This window comes from Pogonomyrmex barbatus, unplaced genomic scaffold (assembly GCF_055798465.1).
Source record: "Pogonomyrmex barbatus isolate J1 unplaced genomic scaffold, ASM5579846v1 scaffold8, whole genome shotgun sequence".
In the NCBI taxonomy this organism is placed as follows: Eukaryota; Metazoa; Arthropoda; class Insecta; order Hymenoptera; family Formicidae; genus Pogonomyrmex; species Pogonomyrmex barbatus.
Genome location: NW_028297182.1, coordinates 4680823 through 4700953, shown reverse-complemented (window position 1 = coordinate 4700953; position 20131 = coordinate 4680823). Strand labels below are relative to the sequence as shown.

Sequence of the window (20131 nt, the reverse complement as noted above, 5' to 3'; positions counted from 1 at the left end):
TTATTATTTATATATACAAAGCATAAAAAGTAGATAATTCCAATTTTGACATGGGTTAGTTCATTTTCAATGTTCAATTTTACTCTATTTAAAAAAATTTTTTTTCCTTTATATCTCACTACTAATAAGAAAATCGCCAATCATGAAAATTCATAGATCTAGTACATATATATAACGAATTATTTGAATAGATTTTATATACACAGTTGACAAACCGCTTACCGCTAATCGAGGTTTAAGAGAGAAGCCTGTCATGAAAACGGAAACTCAAGTACGTAGCGATCGTTGGTTTGCAGAATATTGATTAATTCAAATCGTCAATTTCGAAGGAGAAATTCAAGGAGAACTACTACCTTACAATAATATATATATATATATATATATATATATATATATATATATATATTAAACGGACGCAACAATAGACAAAACAAAAGACAAAACGTATATTGTAATGTATATTGTAATATGTGCAAGAATAAGAAATTTAGCAAGAAATAATATGACGAGCATATAGACAAACTAAAACATTAAAAACCGACATTTTGAATTATACGCTAAAGCTCTGAAACATTAATTTAAAATTATGATAATCATCGATATCAGTCAAGCTTCTCCAACTTCCATATTTCCAATTTAGACTCTCGTAAGATTAATCGTTCTTTATACGAAGACTAATGCTACAACCGTAAAAACAAATTTGGGAGCACGTCATAATAAGATAATCGCACGCATTCTGTGCTGCTCACTCAGAAATTCATGGTATCCTATGTCTAATTAAATATTCTATACATGAGTGAGTAAGCCAATAAGCGTCGTCGTAATTCAACTAATTGTAAGATAAAATAACTTACGAAAACAAAGGACAAAATTAGAAGCTAAGCTTTTTGAAAAAATTTTAGAAGTAGATAAATTTTCTTTCATTCAAAAAACGTTAAGGAGACAAAAAAAAAAATAAAAGTAAGATAAAAGTCACATAAAAATTTCATTGAGTCGAAATATTCATTAAGAATGAATCGTTGTATCGACAAACAAGTAACAATATTCCATCGATCCTTTAATGTATCTTGTCTCCTTATGAAGAAAAGACAATAACGTACACGCGATATCGACGATTTTCTCAACGGCGGACAGAAATCGACAGGAGCCATTTCTATTCAAAGCTATCTGCAAAACCACGAGGAGGAACGTCACGCCGTGACGAAGCTATAATTCAATTTGTTTCGCACACATGCGAGAAGCAGGAGACAAAGAGTGAGACGACATTGAATTGAATCTGCATGCGATAATCCACGTTGATCTGTCTAATATTCTCTCCTTGCGAAAGAAACGCGATACGAATAGAAATCTTTCCCGAGAAGTAGCGAGCCGAGGGAGATGCCAAGGGCGTTACACGTCATGACAGGAAATTGCGTTCGCATCGGAGCTTTTGAGCTTCACTTCACTCCACTTCATTAATAGCAATGGAGAAACGTTGTTTGAAAATAGGAACGTAGTATACCGTGCCCATATTCTGTCCGCCAGTCCAGAAAGGATGGGCGCAATCTCATGTTAACTCTGTTTCAACAGTTAAGCAAACAAACCGACACTCCTTGGCCGCCTATAAGTTATGCGAGTTACATTTCGTAATCAAATTTCAGCTTGTTGTGGATAATATACAGATACAACAGACTTTATACAACAATTAATTTTAATGGAAGTGATAATTCAGATTGTATATACATATAAATTCATTCGACGAAAACTGTCGGAAAGAGAATCGCTAAAACAGGAATGACCCTTCTGATATATCGCTTTAAAATATTCTGATCACCGACTTCATCGAGCCCCTCATCGAATCCAGCTCATGTATACATGAGCGTGATTTTAAGTAAAATTAATCGCGCTTTTTAAAGATACTTTTGATATCACGTACGGAGGAAAATGGATTTCTTCAAGAGATACTTTTTTAAATATATGTTTAAAATATATATTTAAATATATATTTCGCTACTTTACTTTGATATGGAAAAAAAAATAAATATTTTTATAAAATCTTATTTTGCTAATAAATCGTTTGCATTTATGAATTTATATATAGTAAGATAACTAAATAAAATATTAAATATTACTCTTTAAATCAAATAAACTATATTTACAACTATATTAGCTCAAAAATTAGTTTTTTGAGTATGCAATAAAATGTTGTCCTTTCAGGTATTTGTCGTACAACATGTGGATGTTTGTATGTTCAGCAATGGCAAATTCAAAAACGTTGTGGCTCTTATGTCCTCGCAAGAGGACTGTCCCTTGGGTCCAGGTGGGAATTTGAGGAAAACTTATTCTCTCAAGCTTGTTAAGGGCACGACTAAGAATTGGATCGCTTTAGAGGACAGTTATACGAAAACTGGAGCGAGCCTGGCATCAACGGTCGCTAATCCCAGGAATGGACCTGACGATAGGAACGTTTATACAATTTACGTATCTTATTATGTGAAGGTAATTTTAAATATGAGAAAATAGAAAACGTAATAAAGCTCGTTAAATGTATTCATCGAAGAAAATAAAATAATTGTTATCTAAATGTAGAAAAGGGATAAAAAAATCTTATATTCTCTAAAACAAGTTTTAGAGAAAATGTTGAAGCATGATATATATATATATATATATATATATATATATATATATATATATCGAATATTTAATTTCAGATAAAAACAAAGAAGATAGATAAAACATAATTTATATATCTTGATTCTTGATAGCAGATATTCATATTTAACGCAATAAAATAATACTATTTTAAGGAAAAATAAAACATCTTTTTCATTTAATTTATGCATTTAATTTAAGAAAACTGACTCGTGTACTGTAATCCAATTATAATATGAGACTACAATATAAAAAAGTATTTTATATTTTATGAGAATTTCCAAGTGTAATTTTCTTTCAAGGTCAAGCTGCTGATCTCAGCCATGGGCGGCGAAGTATCTTTGAAGCTGCCGTTCACACTGATGCACAGTAACGTAGATACGGATCTTGTGGGATTTCCGTCCCCCATTCGAGAGGCGCCGAAGGAATTTGGAAAGAGCACGAACGAAATCACGGAGAAATCCGATAGCAGTGCTCATCGAAATAAGGAGAATAAATTGGAGGCCATTAAGGAGCAGAGGGAATCAAAGGTGACCGACGTGGATCTGATAGAGCATTGCGAGGAGAGTGACAGTACCTGAGACCGGGCGCAACAAGGCGACGCGATGTCGCGACCGCCTGTCAGGAAGAACAGTGACGGTACGAAGACCATCAAAAATACGAATCACAAAACCTGCAGAATCAGCGTCAGCATCCAACGAGCCTGGTGCTGCTTCAGAAGAGCCTCGTAGTCCAAACGAATGGAAATTTTGCTCGGTGCATCGATAATGATCGACTGAAAGCAGTTTTATTTACACTGTCGTTGTGACTCTTCCTATTTTCTCGGAAGACAGAAATATGGATGTTTCGTATCCGTAATGAATAAAAGAAAAGCAGATAAAATAAAATGTATAGTGAATAAATGAATAAATAATATGTATAGTGAATCTTGTCAATTCTTGTTAGAATCGTTGAATGTACGTGTAAATGTGAATCCTGTATTCTTTTTCTTTCTTTTGGAAGAAATAAAGTTTGGAAAAAGTGAAGAAAATTCGAAAGTTATCAAATTATATGCGATATCTTGAAGGAGCAAAACTTATTGCGCTTTATATTTCGCAGGGAAAATTTTACAGAAGAGCGATTTAATTCTCAAGCGATTGTATCTTCGTGCAAGTTCAAAAATTGTGCATTTGTATCGTATTGTCGTACAATTCATAGCAGATTTTTGATCGTTATAGAGGAGGAATCAAATGAGTGTTATCGTTGTAATCAAGTGTGTGAAGTTGCAAGCTATTAATGTATGCAAGTATTAATGTATGTATCATATGTATAAGTTATAGTTATATAGAATTTTCTCAGCGTGAAAGAAGTTCGATTGAAAAATTATGATTTATTATCGCAGATTTTCCATCTAAAACTTTTATTGTGTAAAAGAGAAAAATCTCCTAAGAGATATATATTCCTGTATATTTACATACATACCGTTGAATAATAGTAAGATGATATACATGTAATATATTCTTATAAGCTACGAAAATTATATTGCCTATTATCTGAAGCCTCGTAAATGTAAGTCGCTTGAAATTATTTGTGTTTACATCTTCCTACTCATTTATATATATAAAAAAAATTTCCTACTGCCATTTTAATCGCTTGTAATCAGATTCTGCGTTCATTAATTTCGGAAACGGACAAAAGAATAGATACATTTTTTTATTCTTATATACAAAATATGAACTTATCTCTATACGAATTTATCTCTATATGAACTTATCTTATATCAATTACGCAAAGTAATATATCGAATTAAAAATAATATCAAAGATATTTTTTCAAAGAGATAAATATCTATTTTTTATTATGTAACAAAACACGATCAACAAATTATCACACTATCACTAGATAAAATTTGAATTATATATCTCTTAATAATTATGAATTGAATTATCTCTTAAGATCCCTAAAACCTTAAGCAAGAATTTTAATGAAATTGTAATTTCGATCTTATAATCGTGACCAACGTTAAATATTTTAAATATTTTAGCAATTAAGCCTCAAATAAAATATAAAAATGAAAATATATACTGGATAATACGCGTATTGACAAAATGAAAGTATATTTAAAGTATATTCAACTGAAAGACTTAACTGTCTATATATATATATATATATTTGTAGCTTTATTTTTACAAAAAACATTTTAATTTTGATACAAACTTCAAATCACATTTAATAATCTCATTTAATAATAATAGTAAAACTTTTTGCACAATTATATTCTTTTGTTTAAGCATCATATCAAATGACCAATCATATAAAAAGAATTATAAGCCTACGTGATTAACAACAAAAGTAAATCATCATAATCATTTCCAAAATGGTCAACATTTATGTCAAATAATATTTCAATCGCTTCTCTATCCACAAAATATGTAAAGATGTACAGATTGTATCTTTAGCATTGTAAATAATAAATATATATATGGATTTATATAATGAATATAAACACATCAACATACACACATATTCTCTCTCCCTTTCTTTTTAATAGTATTTAAACTTATCTACCACATCTTATCTATGATAAAATATTTTTAAAAGTATAAAAACGTAAGTAAAAATCTATATTTTATAATTTAAATAATATTATGATTTTCATAAATATATTTTTTATTTTAACACAAATTAGAGACATACACGGGCAATCCTTAAATAATTTTAAAACGCGATATCATCAATATGCAGCATTAAATATTAAAAATTTCAACATAACATTCAATAGAAATAAGAAAAAATCAATCAATTGATAGATGTTCAATAGATATAACGTTGCTTTATTTAAAAAAAAATCGATTAATTTCATGACGTTTTCAGATTTAATTAATAACATATATCCCTAAATTTTTGTTTTATGTTATTAGATTTTATTATTGGATTTCATTAAAGATATAACAAGCTTATAAAAAAACTTATTCTTTTATTATGAAAAACAACTTCAATTCCTATATATCAAACTTAATTCTATATTGCTAATTCTGCATATTTAATTCCTTACTTTTATTTATTTTGAACTTTTAGGAAAATTTTGATTAAACTTGTTTAATAATTAAAGAAATATCCATAATATTTTATTAACATAAAAGTATAAATTTTTTAGAGATTAATATATAAAAAAATAGATTAAAAATGCCAAATTATTATAATTAGACATGTTGCAAGTCAAATTAATTTAATTAATTAGCTATTTAAGTTAATTAACTTTTAGTTGTACTTCACCCTTGAACTTTGTTAGTTTAAAAATTTATAGCTAAATTCTATAGCTGTTAAGTATCTGTAAAAGAAAAAATGAATCGATTATCATCCATAGTTTCAAGATATCTTTTTAAATCAATTATTTGGATGTCGATTTACTTTTTCAATATTGCTGGCATTTAATATCTATTTATTACATATAATATCTTATATAAGATAGAGATAAATATAATGCGAATGCACATATTACAAACTCACCATGCCATTGAGCTCTCGCATATCCTCTGACAATTTTCTTGCTAGCTTTGCTGACATCGTCCTGCACGTTGATCAAGATGTATTTGAATCTTCCGTGACCATCGATGTCCACATCCTGTATTTTATCCAATAACTGGGACATTGTGGCAAATCGACGTATACCTGTAACAAGATATGAAAGCAATAATAAACAAAATTGCATGCAACATAACCTGTAACCCGTCTGTGAACCGTCTCTATTTATATCTGTATACCACACCATATTGATAATAACATTCTTGCCATTATTAATTAAAATAATGAGAAACAACGTATCTCAAGTTGCTTCTACTTTAATTTCGTGATTTCACATGTCGCTCGTTATAATCACTATTAAATACCTTTCGGAGCAACTTGCCGGCTGCTCACTATCGCTAAACCGAACTTTAAAATTGCAGCCATGAGCACGCATTCTGTTTATCAAACGCGTGATTGGTTAACTTCCCGTTCATACGTTGCGCCATTCATAAATTTTTTTGAATAAACCTTAGCCTGGATCCTCAGTGTCGGTCCACAATAGCTGATTTAAGCTTTAAGAAGTAAGAAATTGATCAATTATAATCGAATATGATTGAAAAGAATAATCGACTATGATTGATCAATTTCTTACGGTTAAAGATTAAATACTTATTGTGGACCGACATGCATGCAGACACCAGCGCTTTTACACAGATGCTAATTGGTGAAAAATGAGTAGTGGAGATAAAACGGCGAATGAATCTTTACTATTTACCCCCATTTATCCGTTTTTCATCAATCAGCGCTCGGTGTCAAAGCCAATGTCTGCATGAGGATCCAGGCTTAAGGATTGGCAAAAGAGATCGTAGAGACCTCTTAGATGAATTCTTGTTCACTCATAAACGACTAAAATATTGAAAAATTTGCAAAATAATTGCGATATTTAATCAGGAGAGTTATCTGCAGTCCTTTCCTTAATTTCTTAATTTCCTTACTTTTATAATTTTCATCTTATTTTAAGATATATTATATTAGGTTGCAAAATTTTTATATAAATTTTTATATAATAATATATATTTTATAAAACAAATATTGACACAAGTTGGCACGAGATGACACAATTCTAAATGCCATATTAAAATAACAAATGATAAAAAAAGCAGAGAAGCCTGAGAGCGGACATGTTGCATCTCGTTGCGCAGCTGAAAAGAACAAACCTGTTTCCCGCCAAGCGATGAGGCTCATCTTGCTTCTCATTCGCCAACGTCGTGCGCGGATTGCGCGGCCAAATTGAAGCAATATGGCGGACTGACACAACAATTTTTAATGCGCGATATGTAGATTGTTTTAATTGCCAAGGCACATTTATTCAGATGACAGATTGTATTAAGCGTCCAGCATCAGAGAAACTCGCTGGCATATATCTTGTCTGGCACGAGTGTTGATCAGTGATAACTTTAGTTCCGTCAAGTTTAGACTGCTTGGCCTTGGTTGTGGTGGCGGCCCGCGACACCGAAATTTATGCCTGTACAGGCTACGAATATGATCCCAATCGTCCGATCGCGTTAATTGACCTCCGTGGCGATTCTAGTGCCGATCGCTGCTTTTAATTTCGCAACGGAAGATGTCTACACCGAATAAAGTGCGAGGTATACGAAAATGTTTGTGAAAATAATCTTAGAGATTTAAATGTTGATCGGTTCGTATTTCGTGTTCCGACGCGCTTTTATCGTCGCCTTGTGTTGCTATCGTTCATTCACAACAAATACTATCGTTTTTAAGTGAACGAATGTTTCAAATATATTCATCGTTGCAGGTCCAGGGCGCCCGCCAAAATCAAAGAATACTGCTTGTACGTGGTGTGGAGAGACAAAACAACCGTTGAAGTATGTTCTTCCCACACAGAACGGCAAGAAAGAATTCTGCTCAGAGACGTGTCTATCTGAATCTCGCAAAACTTACGTACGAGGTGCTTGTATACAATGTGAAAATGTTATCAGAGGTACACCTTATAGGTTGGAACAAAAGGATGGTCCAACAAAGGATTTCTGTTCTTCATTCTGTCTGAATGCATATCAGAAAAAAGAGACGCAATCAGACACAAAAAAAAGTAATCATTGTGTATTGTGTAAGTTTGTATATACATAAGTTTCATAACAATTTAAATATATATGAAATTTATAGACAACAGGGATCCGTCGTCACCGTCTCCTGCCCCGTCTCCTGCTCCATCTGGATTACCAAGCAATAATAATGTCCCATCTACAACACAATCTTATATAAATACAAATAACCATACAACTGTATCTCATTCACCATCAACATCTACTGGACCATTTCAGTATGAAACTTATCAAACTTTTGACTGGGATCTTTATTTAAAGGAAACAAATAGTACAGCAGCGCCAGTCGAATGCTTTAAACAGGTATAGCTTGACAAAAAATAAAATTGCTTTAGTATATAGTTGCATGATTATTAATTTTAAGTATAATTTACTTTAATTTGAATTAGTATAAAGAAATAAAAATTATACATTTTAATTTTAATTTAAAAAATTTTAATCTTTAATATATAATAAAAATATTAAAATATTAATATTATAAAAACTTAATTTTATGATTAACACTTTATTTGTAGACATTTGAAACAAATGATTTTGACATTATTTCAATCTTAAATAATATTACTATAATAATTTTACTCGCTCCATTATGGCTTTTTTTAAATAATAATATTTAACAAAATGGCAGATATCTAAAATTGAGATTACGATTTTTTAACAAAAATTTTTGTCCTTTTTTTGATCATATAAAAACGGTTTAAAATATTGATAAAAGTCATGATAATCAATATATTTTAAAATGTGTTGTTAAAATTTGAAGACAATTGATTCAATAGTGAAAAATCATCAACTAAAAGTCAACTAAAAGTCAATTAAGATCAAAGGAAATAATTTCAATAAAAACATTTAAAGTTTTAAGTTTAAATATTTTTTTAACAAAAAATACTAAAGATATATTCTTTAATAGTTAAATTTACAAATAAAATTTTTAAAAAGTGATTTTTTACTGATCACTTTAATCTACTCGTTTAATTTTATTTTAGCATATCAATACTTATAGCAAGAAGCCAAACTTATATTGTACATTACATATTTACATTTCAGCATGAAAATCCACCAATAAATGAATTTAAAATCAATATGAAATTAGAAGCACTAGATCCAAGAAACTTGACGTCAACTTGTATTGCTACAGTAGTAGGTGTTCTTGGACCACGATTGAGATTAAGATTAGACGGCTCTGATAACAAAAATGATTTTTGGCGGTTGGTTGATAGTAATGAGATACATCCTATAGGCCATTGTGAGAAATCCGGTGGGATGCTTCAGCCGCCATTAGGTTTCCGAATGAATGCATCCAGTTGGCCAATGTTCCTTCTAAAAACTTTAAATGGTGCCGAAATGGCACCAGCAAAAGTATTCAAGCGCGAACCAAAGACGCCACGCTCTAATTTATTTGAAGTCGGGCATAAGTTAGAAGCAATTGATAAGAAGAATCCTCAACTTATATGCACTGCAACCGTTGGCGCAGTTAAGGATGATATGATACATATTACATTTGATGGCTGGCGAGGTGCTTTCGACTATTGGTGTCGTTATGACTCTCGAGATATTTTCCCTGCTGGATGGTGCTTTAAAAGTGGACATCCATTGCAGCCACCAAGACAAAAATGTACGTGAATAATATTTTATAAATTTCTAAAATAATATAAAAAAACAAATTTATGTATGTATAGTTTTTATTTTAATAATTTTTGAAATTTTTGTTTACATGTAGCGACTGGTCCTAACAAGTTTAAATCTAGAGCTACTAGTAATGTTCTATTAGTAATGGCAGTCTCAGGAAGCAATACTAGCAGAGAACCAGCAGTTGCATTAGTGAGTCCTGCGGGCTCTAATGCACCACCACAACCAGCTACAGAACCTGATACTAGCACAGCTAATACAAAGCCGCATACGCTTGAAAATGGTTAGTAAATTATAAATCTATAATATATCAATCATGTTTGATATGCTATACTTTTTTATAAGACATAATAAACTTTATAATTCGGATATATATTACAGTTACACTTTATGTCAATCACAAATGTTACTGTGGGCCATATTTTGATCTTCGAAAAGTGAAAGCTATGCCAGCACAGTTTGGTATGGGTCCTATGATAAATGTTGCAAGAGATATCTTTCAAGCATTTCTAATGGCTGCCATGAATCCTAGACAAATGTTAAGTTTATTGAGAAATGGCGAAGGAGAAACTATAAATCTAAGTATGGGTACTCTGAAAAAACCTGCTGCCGTTAGATTACCCGTTTTTCTAGAAGAGGAAGACTTTTATACATATATTAAACAACAACTCGAAGACCTCCGTGCATGTGAATACATGTTAACTAGAAGAAAAGAACCTTGCAACAAATGTCCTAATACACCAACTCTGCAGCAAGCACAATCCACTAATAATGAAGAAACGAATAATGCAAGTATTGGAGATAAACGAAGATGGTCATCGGAAAATCAACAAAATTTAACATCTACCCAACAACAACAAGTACAGCAGACTACTGTGCAAAGTACAAATAATTCTGTAACAGAATCTTCTGTTACACCTTCAAAGCAACCTCGCAAGTCTGTCCCTGGTAAATATCTTGTTTTTCTATAAAATTTTATTGTACGCGATAATAAATTGCGAACTATAAAAATATTTATCATTACAAATAATTATCTCTTTGTTCGAAAACTTTGTTAAAAATAATATATAAAAGAATTTTGCGCTATTTCAAGAGTTTGAATATATACTAATTAATTTGTACTAAATATTCTCGTAAAAAAATAATATAGCTAATTAAAAACATATTTACATATAGAATTAGAAGCAGCGACATCTACTACTCAATCTGAAACTTCTGCAAATCGGGTCCCTTCCACCGAGCCTGGAGAATGGACCATTGAAGATGTGATACATTATATTGCCATTACAGATCCAGCATTAGGACGATATGCGGACTTGTTTAGGAAACATGTGAGTTTAATAAAATAAGCATTTTATTATATATATGTATTTATTATATTTTATCATAAAATTAATAATTTTTGTAGGAAATTGACGGCAAGGCTCTACTTCTTCTCAATAGTGACATGATGATGAAGTATATGGGATTAAAACTCGGGCCAGCACTTAAAATTTGCAATTTAGTAAATCGTATTAAAGGTAGAAGACATTTCCTTATGTGATTTTCCCAGATATAGATAACATAACTTGTATAGTAATTTGACCATATGCATTTTGTGCATTTTGACCGATGGAAGAAAAATTCAAATTTCTGTTTTCAATGAACATTCAAAACAAATTAATATATATATAGGTTGTTATAAACTAATGTGAATACCTATTTACAATTGATTCTATTCTCTGAATTATATTCATATATTCATAATTTTAAAGGAGTGTATAAAATTGGGAAAATTCAATCAGTCAATGACAAATCAATCGTCATGAACTTGACAAATAGTATGAAGTAAAATATAAAGAAATTTAGCCAAAATTGGATGGTTAAATGAGTAGATCTTGATCAAAAACCAGAAAATCATTTGGGCCACTCACAAACAACGTTCTTTTACCAAAGTGAGATTGTATGAATGACAAATGGGCATTGCCACATGGTCCACCGGACTTATTTTTTGATTTTTGATCAGAATTTCACTCATTTAGCCATTCGATTTTGATTAGGTTTCTTCATATTTTATCTCATATTATGTCTGTCAAATTTCCTGATGATTGTTTTGTACTACAAAATTTCCTGATGATTGTTTTGTACTACAAAGTTTTCTCAATTTTGCATATTTCTTAGATAAAGTAAAATCAAAGTTAAGCTCTTTGAATTTATCAAGACATTGTTTTATTGTAGAAAAGTATAAATTTGCATTAATTAGTTGTAACGCAATTATTTTTGTTAATAAATTTACCATTGCCCTATAAGTATTACATTAGCCTAACTCAATATATTAAATAAGGAGTAATAAGTATATTAAATCTAATATAGTTCTTATATATATGCTCACAAAAAATAATGACATTTCATATCTGTACATATGTAATGGTATACTTTATTTTGCGGTATCAAAATCATGAAATACATATATTGTAAACGAGATATTTGTTTTGTGATATTTTCGAATAATTATTCATGATATCACATAGATTAAAATATCTTTTTGTAATATTTCTATGGAATATACTATTTTCGTTAATCTGATAACATTACTATAAATATATTTTTTTGTATATGATGTTCTAACAACTTAATAATTTGAAAAGTTCATAGAATTAGATTAATCCTTTCCATAAAATATAATTATAAATTATAGAAATTTTTGTTATAAACGAATTTAATGTTATTTAGATATAATTGTATGATCTACATTCAAAAAAGTTGATAATTACAATATGTTTTATATTAAATGCTTTTGTAATATATGGTTCTTTTTTTATTATAATACCAAAATTTTCTTTCTTTGTTATGTAAGAATGTTATGTAAAATACAAATATTTCGGAACATCTTGAAAATATAAAATTAATTTAGTTTTTGATTCTTATTGCATTACTGTGATATTTTCAATAACTTGTAAAGCAATTTCTCATTTTGCAATATATAGATATATAAATATGACAATTTGTACATAATACATGGAATTTCTATCTTTTCACTTTGTTCATTAATTCTATAAATTTATTATTATTTTGCTTTCTATTATAAAATTCAAAGTGTCATATTGTTTTTGACTTGTATAAAATTGTTCTTGTGAATATATAACAAGATTAAACATTTATATGATTTAGATTATTTTATAGTGTTCCAAACATACAAATTTATTTTAATGTAAAATCATTTTTCTTTCTTCTTTTTTATATCCTATGTGTATAACAAAGTATCTACTCCTTTGATAAACCTGAAAAATTTGAAATTTTCAGAGAATTTCTTTTTTTCTTGAAAATCAAAGAATTTCATAAAATTTTAAATCAGAATTTTTTTAAATTAAAAAAAATTTTTTAATTTAAATTTTACTTCTCTTAGAAAAATTTGATCTATCAACAAATTTTTGATTTGTGCTTTTTGTTTTTATGTAAACTATTATACATATGCTTTCTATAAAATTTCTGAAAATTGTATACTCTCATGTTGAGTTAACCTACACTAATGTAAATTAAACTAGAACATTAATATCTAAACATTAAACAATTTTTCTTGGTGATTAAAAAAAATATTAAAAAATGCGTACAATAAAAAAAATATATCTCAAAGCTGCTTTTAAAAGTTTCTTAATTTTTGGAATTTTGAACAAAAATTGAAAAATTTTACAAGGAGTTTGTTCAAAATCAAAGTAGACATTCTGTGTAACAATCCCTTTTTCTTTTTAGAGTACACTAATACATGTATTATTCAATAAAATAATTTATATATTTTAATATTAGACATATAATTTTTTGTTAAAAGTATGTACTTTATTTCAAATTACATAAATATCATACGAACATTGTCCTCCAATTGCCTATGATCTTCTAGTTCAATATTATTAATAAGATATTTTAATATTAAAATAATTTAGAATGTTTCAATAATAGATGATGACTATATTATGCTTAAAGAATATAATAATTATATAAAATTATATGAAAATATCAAAATATAAAACCTAACTTTATTTTTAAAAAAATATTCTAACAAATGAGAATATACAATATGGTATTCCAATTTAATAAACAAGAAAAATACCAATATGCACTTTTATATCCAGATAAAATCTCAATCATCATCAGAGTCATCTGAGTTGCGCCCTTTGATGGTCTTTGGTTTCGAAGGTTTAAATATAAATGGCTTTTTGCCAATTTCTGAAGACTGTAAATCATCATCATCATAATTAATCACGCCAGATTGCGCAAGACGACGTTGTAATGTTTCTGTGGAGAAATCATCACAGTTTCCTAAGTCAGTAAAGCCTACAATATAATCCTTGGTTTTGCTGTTCACAATTAGCGCAATTGTAGGTATAATTCTGATCCGTAATCGTTCTATAATATATAAATACATATTATTAACACATATATCATTACCATAATATATTTTAAAAAGGTATATATTGGTAATACCAGTTAAAAAGGGACATCTTTCGACATTTAATTTGCAGAATCTTGCCTCAATGTGTTTTTTTGCAAGAATCTTGAAATGATGATCCACAATTTTACATCGTGGAGAATCATCTTTGTAAAATAAGCAAACTATATTTTCTGATTTTTTAGATATTTCAAAGAACTCTTTCTCATCATATATCTCTGAATATTCTCCATGACCCTAATATAGATAACAATATATAATTGTTATATACATATTATACTTTAAGACAGAAATTTATATATACATTTCTATAACACAACATTTAGAATTTTGTGATTGAATAATTAAATAAATATGCTGCAAGATATTACCAAAACCAGCCAATCCTGCTTTTGTTTTTGCATCCGCTTGAGCTCATTCAATCTGTGTGCACGTATTTTTTCGTAATCATTGATATCCAAATTATCTAGTTTTTCTAATTCTGCATCTAACTGTTGCTCCACATGATTAGCAACCTCTATAACTTTTTGTTGAAGTACAGTCTCCATTATGCTAAAAGAGTAAAGAGATATTAGTAAATATATTATAAACAGATCATTTATTTTTTCAATGTATAATATAAACAAAATATAATATAAAATAAGCCTCTCGCAAAAATATTAACACATTAATACAAAATAAATATAACAGAATGTCAACAAATTTGTTAACATTATAATTCATACTTTTAAAACTCAGTGAGTTCAGTTTAAATGAAAATTTTGCTTCTTAATTTAATACTTGGTCAGATAACTTGATTTTTAAGCTTGTTTTAATTCACACTTCAAAAGGACTTTTTAACCATATATAGAAATATCTTCGCTAAAAGAATGGATGACAGCATGACACAACTCATAGTGTAATTCTCTTAAGTTTGTCGATCAAAATGAATCGCGCATGCGCAAAGTAAGTAAAACCTACAGCATAAAGCCAGCGACAAACGATGCTTTCTTTCCTGCTGATTTGCTAGCTGGATTTGCGTGCTCGTGAGTTCTTGTCTCTGATTGGTATATTCTTTTGGATCTAAAAAAATATACCAATCAAAGATAAGAATTCAGCAAACACGCAAATTCAGCTAGCAAACCAGCAGAAAAAAAGCATCGTGTGCCGCTGGTTTAAGATAGCATCCCCGATTGTCCATCAATTGGTCAATTAAGTATTAGATCTTCTGATTGGTAGTTCTGATTGGTAAGTTCTGATTCTCCATTGGAAAATTCCTAACTATGACTGAATCCTTCCAGATATACTTGCAGAATAACTTTTGTTTCGATAATATCTATTTGTTTTTGGAACATCTTGATATACACACCCGTGAATATTTAATATTTACTATTAGAATAAATTTATTATTTATAAAAAATAATTCTAGATTTTCATTTCGTGAAGAAAAATATATATACATGGATATGATATTGATAAATATATAAATATATGAATGAATAAGAAAACTCAATATTTCAATTTTTTGAACAATTTCTTTCAAATAAATTATAAATTTTTATGAAATATGTTCAATTTTTAATAACACATTGTGTTCTAAATTTGTGAAATATTTGTTTCATTGGACTGTTTTTTCATTTTTAAAACTTTATGTATTACAATACATAATTGTAATTAATTTATAATTAAAATACATATTAACTTAAATTATTATAATTATCATCAGGATTTAATATTAATAAGATCAATGAATATTTAAGAGATTAATAAAAATTAAATTATTGATTTAAATAGTTTATTAAAACTTCATCAGGCAGTAAATTTTACAGAGATTTCATTATTTTATAAGTTCACGTTGATTCTTTCTCAATATTACGCAAATGATAACATTCCATTTATTAAAAAATATAGAATTAAAAAATACAAGCTGTGCATCAGAAAAACAAAACATCTATAAAAATTTTAAATACAAAATGGCAAAGAAATTAAAATATCATATTTATATCAATATTTATGATAGTATATTAATTAATAGAAATTTTGTATTACATAGACATCATTATCATCTTAGAAATTTTAATCCAATATGTTGTAAAATAATATGCGAAAGACATTACAGTAAAAATAAAAATTCACTGAAAGTCAAATTCAAATGTATATAAAAAGAACGAAAATATGATCTTTTCTAAAAATTCTTTTTATATATTTATAAATCAAAATATTAGCAAAAATAAATTTAAATAAAGCACAATTAATGTAGGCCTTGATAAAAATTTAAATTTTACTATTAATATAATAATAAAACGATAATATTCACGATTGTTCACTGCAGCATTTTCTACTTTTAATCAATTTCATGAATTAAAAATTTTTATTAAAAGAGCAGGGAAAAGAAGAGAAAAACAGGAGATTCATAGAAAAATCAACATATAAAATATTTCATATTTATGTTAATTATGTGGTAAAAAAAAAAAAACCTATAAAAGCTGCCAGAAATATGCAATAATCACTGATAACTTTTCTAATTACTGATAACAATAAATACATCAGCTATTGATATATTATATTAATACTATAATATATATTTGTTAAAAGTTATTAATTTTTATAAAGATTTCATGATTTTTTTTTTATATAAATAAATGTGTGATTATATATCTTATATGAATGACTATACTTAACTGAATTATTATAACTGTATATATTTAAACTTGAAAATATATGTGCATATATAAGTTTTATAAAAGCAATTGTTATTTTTTAAGTAGTTCTCAATTCACTATTATTTAAAAAATATTTCATTTGAAAAGATAATAAAAAAAAAATTGCAAATAAAAATCTGTAATATTTTCATATATAATAAATACATGTATGAATAGTCTTATAATGTTAAATTGTCTTAAAATCTTAAAGAAGATAAATGCTATTTTTTTCTAATTGTTAAAAATTAAATACTTTAACATTTTCTTCTTTTATTATATGAAACATAAATTATTTAAAATATAATATCAAATATTATTAACTTTTCCTTTAATAAAAAAAATTCATACAAATACTTCGATTTATAAGCCTTTGTTGCAGTCTCAAATGTTTGGTAAATAAACACATGCAAAAAGTAGACGCTTTGTATTCAAAAGAATCCTTTAAGAATTGTTCCAGAATGCATGCAGCTACCATCCAATAAACTTGCTAATTTATTAAATGTAACTCATGATCTTAAACAGAAAATCCTTCTAACATGCTTATATTTTCTCATTGCTTCAACGAGAGGATTAAGCCCTGAGAATATCCGACAGCAGAAACACCCGCACAAGATCCTAAGCTTTTATTAAATAATGCCTGAGGTATCCATTCTCAGATTTTCAATATGTATTTGTGAATAAGAAAATGTTTACAGATAATCTAAAATTTTCTTTCACTGAAACTTTTAAACATGTACAAGAGACGACAGACACCAGACATTTCTTTTTGATCACTTCCTCTGTTGATCCTTACTACTTATTCATATTTTTAGATGCAAGATAATATCATATCGCATCGGCACAGGAATGACTTTGGGAGTATACCACTAAGAGTTAGTCGCAATTAATTTCATATTTGTGGAATATTTACAAACAAATTAATATCCTCTAATCAGCCTTGCGTGGCTTACGCTTGCGAACATTAGGACTACTGGTGTCAGCTTTAGTATCTTTATCTTTCTCACTTGCTTCAACTTCCTTTGCCTCAGATTCCTTTGTCTCAGATTCCTTTGCCTCGGATTCCTTTGCCTCGGATTCCTTTGCCTCGGATTCCTTTGCCTCGGATTCCTTTGCCTCAGATTCCTCTACTTCAGATTCTTCTTCATCCACTAAATCATCTCCAATATTTTCTGCAATTTCATCTTCATCTGAACTTTTCTCCTGAGTAGTGCCATCTGTTGTGCCAGTTTGTTTCTTTTTGCTATGTTGCTGAATAGATTTTGGTGGATAGATGAAGTCGATCAAACACACAATAAACTATAATTACAAATGTAATTAATATCTCCTATTTACCAATAATATGAATTTTATATATTGTATGAAATCTATTGTTTACCAGTCCTAATATTGTGCCCAAAACAATGGTTGCAAGAGCAAAAATTGCATAACTACCCCATAAAGGTAATCCAACATCTTCCAAAAGCTTATTGTGAATATTCTGATAAAAACAATGTTGCATTAAAATTTGTGCGATAACTTCATAGCGTGTAAAAAATATACTTTTTACATGCTATACATTTATACTTACTCGTAATATTTGAGATAATTTGAAAAATTGACTTAAAATTGACATGTGGTATGAAGTTGGACTTTTCCAGCTAGGTATCGGATCTACTTTTGTCCATGTCTTCTTGGACACAAATTCAATCAATGCAGATTTCTCCCTTGGACTTTTATATTGTCTGAATATACCATTATGTACACTAAAAAATAAAAACATAAATTCTAAAATATATAAAAATTATAATTAAAGTTAAGTATAATTTCTTTAATTTCTAAAATATCAGAAAATAATTATATACATAACATCAAAATAATATGAATAGTAAACCTACTGATATATCGTAGGTAAAGCTGTAACCATAAATCTTCCACTAAGACCTGGAGAATCTGTTACATCTATTTTACCAACGTTGATATTCAGATCTTTCTTCGACAAGGCAAGATTCTCCCAGATTGGTTCAAGTGCTTTACAGGCAGGACACCATGGTGCATAACTAATAAATGATACATTACAAAACATTATTATATATATCATGTCACAGATTTAAATATAAGTACATATTAATAGTTAAAAATGTAATAACATAAAATAATGTATAAAATATAATAAATTTGATTTAGGTATACAAGCTCTCAGTATTGACTTTAAGAAATATAAATATCTCGTTAAGCGAATTTAACTGCGTGACTCGGTATTCCACGGTTTCTGGAAAAATCTAATATTCATCAGTGACACACGTAAAATTTGGACAGTTTTTGACACGCCATCAACCACGATGTCGGCATGCACAGTCACACTTACAACTCAACCATCCACTCTCCCGTAAGCATAAGATCCCAGTTATCCTCGTTTAACTGCTCCACCTGACTGCCTTTAGTTTGCCGTTGTGCGTCAGTGTTCGCGTTCGCGTACGCGAATAATAACGTGATGTAAACGATACAAAATACGGGACGCATCTTGGCGTGCAACGTCTCACTCTCGATGACTTTAACCAACACACACCGGCATCAAAATGCGCTTTGTACACGATGCCAACCTCCGAGTGGACACGAACGTAATCCCGACCGGCAAGCCGGCAACCACCGCGGATGACAAAATACGAATAGAATACACTCGAGTAATGCCTTGTGTCCACGATGCTAGAAATCGGCCCGAGATCTCCGGATGCAAAGAGAATTGACCAATCGCATTGGTTAATTGGCCGAATTATTCAAACGCAATTGGTCAATTCTCTTTCCATCCGGATCGATTTCTAGCATCGTGAACGAGTGACACCTATTTGACCACTAGCCATTCACAGCTCTTGAACAGTGGAAAAATTCTAGGCACCGGCCCCTGTGAGGGGCTAGTGGTCAATTGGGACGTGGTCAAACGGGTGTCACCCATCGTGGACACAAGGCATAAGCAATGTTTTTAGTGAGTTTTGGAATATGTTTTGTAAGTCCCAGTTTGATTTAAACCTTAAGTCATAAAAAATTGACCAATCATAGTCGACTATTTTTTTATTCTTCGACTATGATTCGTTCATTTCTTATGGCTTAGGTCTTAAATCATCTATTGTAGACTAGGACTATACTTACAATAAACATTTATACTATACACTAGACCGCTAACTTCT

At 29.2% G+C, this 20131-nt stretch overlaps 5 protein-coding genes across 17 annotated transcripts in view; 2 read left to right on the top strand and 3 right to left on the bottom strand.

Annotated features, from left to right (window-relative positions):
• LOC105427731 (phosrestin-2) overlaps nt 1–5106 on the top strand; it is a 51541-nt gene extending 46435 nt beyond the window's left edge. For all 9 annotated transcript variants that reach the window (XM_089083651.1, XM_089083650.1, XM_011639610.2 and 6 more), the window contains 2 exons: nt 2197–2478; nt 2934–5106. In XM_089083651.1, coding sequence (XP_088939777.1) covers nt 2197–2478; nt 2934–3212 — 561 coding nt within the window. In that variant the 3' untranslated portion in view covers nt 3213–5106. The remainder of the gene's footprint in view (nt 1–2196; nt 2479–2933) is intronic.
• Nucleotides 1–6638, bottom strand: part of LOC105427733 (sex-regulated protein janus-A) — a 69509-nt gene extending 62871 nt beyond the window's left edge. Inside the window, exons 1-2 of one of the 3 annotated variants that reach the window (XM_011639612.2) lie at nt 6501–6638; nt 6121–6282 (exon numbers count right to left, since the gene is read on the bottom strand). In XM_011639612.2, coding sequence (XP_011637914.2) covers nt 6121–6282; nt 6501–6561 — 223 coding nt within the window. In that variant the 5' untranslated portion in view covers nt 6562–6638. Of the gene's footprint in view, nt 1–6120; nt 6283–6379 lie in introns of all 3 variants that reach the window. The other 2 variants (XM_011639615.2, XM_011639614.2) reach the window with 2 other exon arrangements.
• A 750-nt stretch (nt 6639–7388) lies between these two features.
• Nucleotides 7389–12652, top strand: Scm (Polycomb protein Scm). The gene is made up of 8 exons (XM_011639616.3): nt 7389–7766; nt 7934–8227; nt 8302–8543; nt 9285–9852; nt 9958–10149; nt 10248–10814; nt 11043–11197; nt 11275–12652. The coding sequence occupies exons 1-8, from the start codon at nt 7742–7744 to the stop codon at nt 11407–11409; spliced, it is 2178 nt and encodes a 725-aa protein (XP_011637918.1). The 5' UTR covers nt 7389–7741; the 3' UTR covers nt 11410–12652.
• On the bottom strand, nt 12263–15216 carry LOC105427735 (phosducin-like protein 3). Of its 3 annotated transcripts, none has more exons than XM_089083738.1 (5): nt 15015–15216; nt 14661–14841; nt 14325–14526; nt 13951–14246; nt 12263–13126 (listed from the first exon to the last, which is right to left on the bottom strand). In XM_089083738.1, the coding sequence occupies exons 2-4, from the start codon at nt 14835–14837 to the stop codon at nt 13981–13983; spliced, it is 645 nt and encodes a 214-aa protein (XP_088939864.1). In that variant the 5' UTR covers nt 14838–14841; nt 15015–15216; the 3' UTR covers nt 12263–13126; nt 13951–13980. The 3 variants fall into 3 exon arrangements, with proteins under 3 accessions (XP_088939864.1, XP_088939866.1, XP_011637919.2); XM_089083740.1 differs by having other exon boundaries at nt 13961–14246; XM_011639617.3 differs by lacking the exon at nt 12263–13126 and having other exon boundaries at nt 13566–14246.
• Nucleotides 15217–16046: 830 nt separating this feature from the next.
• LOC105427736 (thioredoxin-related transmembrane protein 1) lies at nt 16047–19610 on the bottom strand. The gene is made up of 5 exons (XM_011639618.3): nt 19315–19610; nt 18845–19006; nt 18538–18712; nt 18346–18447; nt 16047–18266 (listed from the first exon to the last, which is right to left on the bottom strand). Exons 1-5 carry the CDS (start codon nt 19467–19469, stop codon nt 17898–17900), a joined length of 963 nt encoding a protein of 320 aa, XP_011637920.1. The 5' UTR covers nt 19470–19610; the 3' UTR covers nt 16047–17897.
• Nucleotides 19611–20131: the final 521 nt, after the last annotated feature.